The following is a 7,811-nucleotide window of genomic DNA, read 5'->3' as shown; positions in this document are numbered from 1 at the left end:
CTAACTTTGATCTAGACAAAGATCTGGATATAAAATGTACAGAATTTATATAAATGCACAGTAGAGCAGAGAAAAAACAGTGCCTCAAAATGGGTTTGGCTTACACAACATTTCATAGGATTTTAAATGTATTTATTTGAATATATTGGTGTCTTGTGAAAAAACAAGCAGCCAACAATTAGACTGTGAGACTCGTCCAAAGTGAACCAACAGTTTAACCACATTAACTAAAGAACTTTATGAGGAGACTCAACCTGAAGTGGGAGGATCTGAAATGTCAGTTAACAGTAAAACAATGAGTAATGTCTTGTACAGTTAGTTATAAGAAATATACCAATATGTTTGGTTCACTTTTAGGCTGGTTATTGGACTAATCATTTCAAAACCCTTCATTCCTAAAGTCTGACACAGTGTAGTTGTTGATTAGGAGGGGTGCTTAATTGAAGATACCCGTGGTGAGCCAGCAGTATGTGTCCTGATGACATAACCAGGGAGCTGCAGTAGTGGCTGCTGGGAGCAGTTGGTTTGCTTTTCACAACCCAATCACAGATTTGTTGATTGAACATTTTCTTGGCTCTAAGCTATGTTTTGAAGTGGCTTCCCATTCTAAATCTTTCTCACAAATAGCACCTCGTCTAAATAACACAAATTACTTATACATTCAGTAATGTTGGCAGTGATTCACTGATCCGGAACAAGACAATGTTTGTTGAAAATCTGTCTGAATATCTGGCCACTGGTGTTTCTTGCCTTGTAGGAGTTTGGTTTTTTGACGATACTGCAGCATTCTCACATCCATACTATTTACCTGGCCAATAAAATGTAATTACTGGAAGATTTTCATTAAATTGATTTATAGCAAAATAAATGGATAAGGCCCATACAATTTAAGCAATGTCCACAGTCATACCACTTATTCCATCTATTTCCTGTCTCGCATACCACGTTTATGTATACTGTACAATAAGGAACGGGTGAACAAACGCACGCACACACACAAAACGAGATACAGTCTACATTTGATAGAGATAATTTAGTGTCTTATGGAAGCAGGGAAGTGGCTGCATCTACTGCATCAATCATACTGATAATGGAATTTTAAAAACATCTACGTATTGTATGTGTAAACATCATTAAGAGAGTTCTGAATGTCTCGCTACAGCGAATCAATCAGAAATACACCGCAAAAATACCTTTGATTTTCAGGAGCTTAGGAATGTTGGTGAACCTTCTTTCACCATATACAAAAGATAAAGTGCTCAGAGTCGTGTGTTTTACTGTTTCAAATCGAAATTGAAATCTAATCGGCGTAAGAGACAGAAAAACCTACGTAAGTACCGATGATGAAATCACACTGCTCTCCCTGTAAACATCAACTGCAGATATCAGAGTGGATTTAAAGCACCAAGTACATTAACAAGAAAATAAACCCATCAATGGTTTAACATGATTAATAAAACACCAATAACTCTTTAGTTAGTACAATATTATCTAAAGGAAAATCTCACATTTCTACTAGAAATTATGAAACACAAACGCTAATAAGGGCTAAAGAGGCCATTAGTTTCTTCAAGAAGGTTAAAGATCACATTTAATCATGTTTGTTAGTCAAACTTTGCACAAGCACTTATTGTTCTGATTTGTTATCTCCATCGCAGTACACTGATGGAGGATAATTAACATACTTCCCATGTTTCTGCATCAACATTAGACCTTTGTACCATTTCATGGACTCTTAATAAGTCATATTCTTCACAAATGACATAAGTACATTTCCTGAGATGAATGAATGCCTCTCTAATACACAGCACTGAACGATACATTAAACATAACCCCTTTGTTCTCCATTAGATTAAAGTTTAAACAATCTTTTTGTGGCACTTCAGAGCTTCTGCAAATCTGCTGTAGCTAAGAGAATGTTATTGTTTCACAGCAAATTCCCTCTTGGCATTTATATTCCCTTTAATTAATCACCAACTTATACATGACAAATTTAACAGTGCTTGTGAACTTTTTGTTGTACATGTGCAAACACGCATCCTTCCTCACAATATGACTGCTGCTGTCACATATAAAATAACTCAGCTGCTTTCAAACCGGCTGCTATTGGCCTGCGGTATATTTGCTGTTAGCTACGCATAGTGAGCTGCTTTGTCCTCAGACATTTAAGCGCCACATATGGGTCAGTGACAGAAATGGCGGAGCTACATTGGCATCATGACAGATGTAAGCTCGCCATTTTCAACATACCACCTAGGAATGCACGGTTGTATCTTTTGCTGTCTTAACATTAGCAATCGTTAGTCAGTGTTACCATCTTTGTTTATGCATATATCACATCACAAAAATCTGGAAGTGGCAGAACGAACAGTGTGAGACATTTTTGCGGAGCACTCTACAGTCTTCAGACCGAGTTCTGTGGTGCGCCCTCTGCTGGAGTCCTCCACTAACATGTTTAGTTCCTATCCTAATATGTGAGCAATTCCGTTCCCGGTGCAGCCGCTTTCCTACGCATGGTTAAACAGCGAGTATACCGCAGGCCTTAGACAGCGTTGGATGTTGACCCTGCATGTCGTGAGTGGGACAGCATACTGGTCACCTGCAGTGACGAGCCCTCCCCCTCCAGAGCCTCTGCTCCAATCAAACCCTGCTGGTGCAGGTTAAGAATGGAGTCGGCGATGATGCGGGCGGTTTTTTTCTGGTATCCGCCAGATGTGACCATGAGTATGGGGATTCCTCGTCGCCTTGCAGCTCGGAACACTATCTCATCTCTCTTTACAATGCCCTGGCAAAGAGGAGGAAAGAAAAGCTGTCAATCTCTCCATTGCTTTAGATAGTACTCGTAATTTCTGTGAATTCTTAGAAACTGCTGGCTGCCGTGTCTATCTACGCTGCCGTCCTCCCCCGAGGAGGGAGGGGAGGCCTGGAAGAGGCCTGATAGTTCCCATATCTCACTGCTCCGCTGTGGAGCAGTAAGCTGCTCACAGCACACATCAGGGAGGGACTGAGAAGAAACACACACCCCTGCTCCTCTGGGGACTGAGTGCAGAAACAGCTTGTGTCAAAAACATTGTGTATTATGGAGCAATTTGTAGCACAAGCGCCGATTTGAAAGGATTAGGTATGGCAGGAACTCATGTTCAACCAGAATCTTAAATAACTATTATTAAATCTGCAGTGAGTGTTCTTTTTAGGCAATTCACCCGCCTCAATCAGAAATTTGCTCTGCAACACACAACAGTGCACCATCTCCAACACCTTCTGCAAACTCACATAATTGGCTTCATTACTTTCTGGGAGCTGCAGGATCACAGGAAATCTCTGCCCACAGGAAGCGATGAATCCAAATGTGTCTCATTCTGATTAGCTCTCAGTACGATCTATGTTCAGACATATTTCCTTCCATCAGATACAAATAGTCAATGTTACACTTCAAGTAGATTTCAAACAACTAAACAGGGAATTGTGGATTATTCTGTATATGCTTTCCTCTTTTACTCCTCAACAAGTAAAGCCTTGTTCACTCAACACAATCTTCAGCCCGATTTGCAGACAATAGCTCCTGATCGACGCTTGATCAGCAGTCATGATCTGTGAACTCTTCAAAGACACAGGGAGAGAAGCTTGCCGTCGTGTTGCAGACTTTGCTGGAAATCTAGTTAGAGTCGGTGACAACTCCAGCTAACTCCAGCCAATCAGAGCGCAGGATGGGGTGAAGGTGGTTAAGGGTGCCCCTGGATTTTTGTACTGGAGATGTCTGTAATTAAATCAACCATGGGTTTAAGGGACAGGATAACACAAACTCAGTGCAGCTTTTATACTAACTGCATCAGGTTCGGTTTGGGTTAACACAGAAAGTATTCTTTATAACAGTAAAGTCCACAGAACTGTTCTGTTCTACAGCAAGACGACACAGAGGAGGATCAGTCGGACTCACTGTGTCTCTTCTCAAGTGTGTTTTTGTGATGAAACGTAATTTGGGGTCAGGTCGAGAGTTTCTCCCGGTGAAAGATCATGAAGTGTCACCACCCACTGGTAGCTAATCATGTAGCATGAACTCACAACGACTGCAAGACTCCAGATCAACAAGACAGCAGTTTGTACAGTGCGAACAACGCAGCCATCTAACAACTCACAGATTAGTGCCACTAGCACGACACTGGAGCATGTTTAGAAACCTTTCCTGCGGTCTAATCCAGTACCTGTGGTGATATGGAGAGTCCTCCAAGGGGGTCCCCATCCAAGATGTCTGTCCCTGCATTATATATGATGATGTCAGGTCGGACCTCATTCAAAGTTCCCTCAGAGTGGAGCTCTACTTTCCGAAGGTACTCCGAGTCTTCAGTGCCCCAGTCCAGCTCCACCTTCCTTTTTATAGCTCCTGCAATCCAGGGACAATGATGATTCATTTGAGAACCAGACCATAAAGCCACAGAACATGGCTGCATTCATAAATCAGCATTTATGAAACAGTAGCAGTTAGAATGAGCTCAGTCCACAGGCCTCATATATAGATTCACTGCAGCGTTGCAAATACAATTTATTTGAGTACAAGCTGAGAGGAGGATTTCTTAGAACTGAATTCTTACATGAGGTTGAGGTAGGTAATTCTCTCATATAGACTGATGCACAAGTGGTTCAACTAATTAGTATGCACTGTACATTTCCAATAATTAATGCAAATGATGAAAAAGGTTAATTAGGATAGCTTTATGTTTCACAGTTAAAGCAGAACTAAGCTGCCCAAGCAGGAGAGAACAATGCGTAAGCATGTGAAACAGAGTTTCTTCAAGTCTAGTCCAGCAAGTTTTTCTTAAAAGTGTCAGAAACTGTCAGTGTCATTCTTTGAAGGTAGAAGGAAAAACACGTGTCTCGGGGAGAAATATGAAGCAGAATGGGACCGTGTTATTTTATCTTTAACAAGCCAGAATGTACATTTATTTCACTTTAATACGGAGAGAGACAATTATGAGATGTCGTGAATTCAATTAATTGTACAGAGGAGGACAGCTGGGGAGGAGGAGGACCAGTTAAAGACAGGACTGTGACGTGTGGTCTGAGGAGCAGTGGTGGGATTGGTGTTAAATGCCAACATGTGGTCGCTCTCAAATCAGATTTAATGTATTGACAAGTTCATTTGTGTAAAAGCTGTTATTATGTTAGTATTAGTTAGTATAGTATGTTAGTAAAGCTGTTATTATGGTTTTGAAGGGACGTGGCATATTTTCTGTTGACTGCCAAAGGAGTGAGTGGTAGTGCTGAGGGAAATCACAGAATAATTAAAATGGCACTGAGTGACATCTAGGGTTGCCCCCCCCCCACTCCCTTCAGTTCCTAAACTGCCAACAAGGCATCAGGGGGAACGGAGAACTCTGCCACCAGATGCTAAACAGTAAATCTTTTAACACAAAATAATGCTTTCACTCACTTTTAGCAAATCCATCCCCGGGATATATGTTGCGATTATACACATCCATGATGAACACTCGGCTGTCATCCATGAAGTCCCGTTCGTGCCCATTTCCCTGTAAAAGAAAAGAACCGCGATTTACTTTCAGCCTTTTGACACTGTCTCTGCTTCTCTACACATCATCCAACACATACAAACTGTATCACGTGATGGGTTTTTCACCGGTCATGACGCCTCGTCCATGTGTATTACACAACGCCCGATAACTTGCAGTGTTTTGCCAATCCACTAAATATCTTGAATGTGCCCCAGTGCACACATGGTGTCACTCAGACCCATCTGTTAACCTGAGATATGCCACGCTGACTGACAGCATCAGATGAGAGATAAACTGTCTTGTTGTCTGTAGGCATTAAATATTGAAATACTTAATAAATAAAGTCATGGCTTCTTCATCCCTTTTCATTTCCTTTCCTACGTTTGTCATCCAAAGTGTCTGGCTGCTGTCAGGAGGAGATTAAGCACCGCGCCACTGTGTCTAGTATTACTGAATGAATAAAGGAGAATGTATGGGACATGCCAGGCAATTTGGTGTCAGCTGAACATTGTGCCTAAGTAAGTGTATAATCCCCCAGCAGATACTATAAGCAAAATAAGGATGTTTTCTAATGTGTTGTCTACACATCCTGATGGCTGTCGGCCCTAAGATCAAGTCATATGATGCTGAGGTCTGATGTAAAAGGAATAGTTCCAAACTTTGGCATTTTGTTATCTGCTTTCTAACTGACAGTGAAATTAGATCATAGAAACTAGTCTTGGGTTTGTGCTTTTAGAATGGAGGTAGAGCCAGGAAGTGATTAGCTTAGCTTAGCATGGCATAACGACTGGATACTTGGCTCTGTTGAAGGTTCAAAACCACACCTACAAATACCATGAAAAATTACTGGATAAATTGCTGTTTCTTATTCCCTTAGCTACAGAAAAAATAACATGATAGTTTTTCTAGATGTTTCCCTCATATTTTAGTCTTCATGCTTAGCTAAACCTCCCGTTTCTAACTCCATAGTTAAACACAGATATGCGGTGGTGTTTATCTTATCATCTAACTTTGTAATGTAAAGTGAGGGTTGGTAATTCAACCAATCATTTCATTTGATTAAATTTATCACAGTTGTTACTAAACCTACCTAATAGGATTAACATATTAAAGCTCTTCTTGTTGTCACATACCACAGCATTTGCAGGCTCAGCTAAAACTCCCATTGCTTGATGGTCCTCTCAAATACATAAACTCAACTATAAAATACAATACATACATGCATTACAGCACAAAACAGCATAAATGGTAAATGGATTTGTATTTATGTAGCGCTTTTCTAGTCTTGATGACCACTCAAAGCGCTTTACAGTACAGTTTCACATTCATCCACTCACACACACATTCATACAGTGCATCTACTTGCAGCACTTTGTTATTCTATGGGGGGCCATTCAGGGTTCAGCATCTTGCCCAAGGTAACTTCGGCATGCAGATGGTTCAGACTGGGGATCGAACCACCGTCCTTCAGGTTGGAGGACAACCACTCTTATAACAATATAACATTAATCAATAAGCTTTAGCCCAGAACATTCATTCATTCAATAATGTCAACTATTCTGGGCCCTGTTGTCCAAAATCCTTTTAGAAATACAATGATCTTTTCTAATCATTGTTTTGTCAGATTTTTGGGATCCTGATATTTTGTTTCCGGTGTGTCCCTTTTCCCTTCCATGGAGCAGATATGTTGGTTTATGTTTAGCCAAAAACATTAAATTTGACTTCATGTGTTTTTGGGAAAACTGGCCAATATGATTAGTTGTTAAGTTATCTTGCTGTGTGCCAAGGTGAGTGACGGACAAATGAAGAGACCACCTTCCGTTTAGTTTCACCTTACTTTTTCCTGCTAATTAAGTAGCAAAAATAGCAAATAATTCTATCATAATAATTTGGTTGATATTTGTTACCATAACCCAGTCAGTTGGAAATTTGGGGAAAAACATTCTCTCCTTTTAAGAGTTACAGTTATTAGGCATTTTAGAGTAGGCATACAGTATCTTATCATCCATGAACCATTTCACTACACTCCTGATCAAAATCTTAAGACCAGTTAAAAAATTGCATGAATTTGCATTTTGCATTGTTGAATCTTAGGAAGGTTCTAAGTAGAGTTTCAAAATGCAAAAAGAAGAAATGGGAACAAGAGCCCAAAAGTTGTGAGCAGGCAATTTATTGAAAACAACAATTTAACTGAAGTAGGCTGTTCATCAGCTGATCAAAAGTTTAAGACCACAGCTCAAAAAAACAAAAACCTCCTAAAACAGAAATTAAAGTGTCAAAAACTGACTCAGTAATGAGTAGCTC

The 7,811-nt window shown here is 40.2% G+C and overlaps 1 protein-coding gene across 2 annotated transcripts in view; it reads right to left on the bottom strand.

The window, feature by feature from the left end:
* Positions 1-2,110: 2,110 nt before the first annotated feature.
* Positions 2,111-7,811, bottom strand: part of hdac11 (histone deacetylase 11) — a 28,037-nt gene continuing 22,336 nt past the window's right edge. For both annotated transcript variants that reach the window (XM_061070270.1, XM_061070271.1), the window contains exons 9-11: positions 5,429-5,525; positions 4,203-4,381; positions 2,111-2,785 (exon numbers count right to left, since the gene is read on the bottom strand). In XM_061070270.1, the coding sequence (XP_060926253.1) occupies positions 2,543-2,785; positions 4,203-4,381; positions 5,429-5,525 (519 nt within the window). In that variant the 3' untranslated portion in view covers positions 2,111-2,542. The remainder of the gene's footprint in view (positions 2,786-4,202; positions 4,382-5,428; positions 5,526-7,811) is intronic.

This window comes from Limanda limanda, chromosome 4, assembly GCF_963576545.1.
Source record: "Limanda limanda chromosome 4, fLimLim1.1, whole genome shotgun sequence".
In the NCBI taxonomy this organism is placed as follows: domain Eukaryota; kingdom Metazoa; phylum Chordata; class Actinopteri; order Pleuronectiformes; family Pleuronectidae; genus Limanda; species Limanda limanda.
Note: the sequence above shows the minus strand (reverse complement) of the source record. Positions and strands in the feature narration are given on the sequence as shown.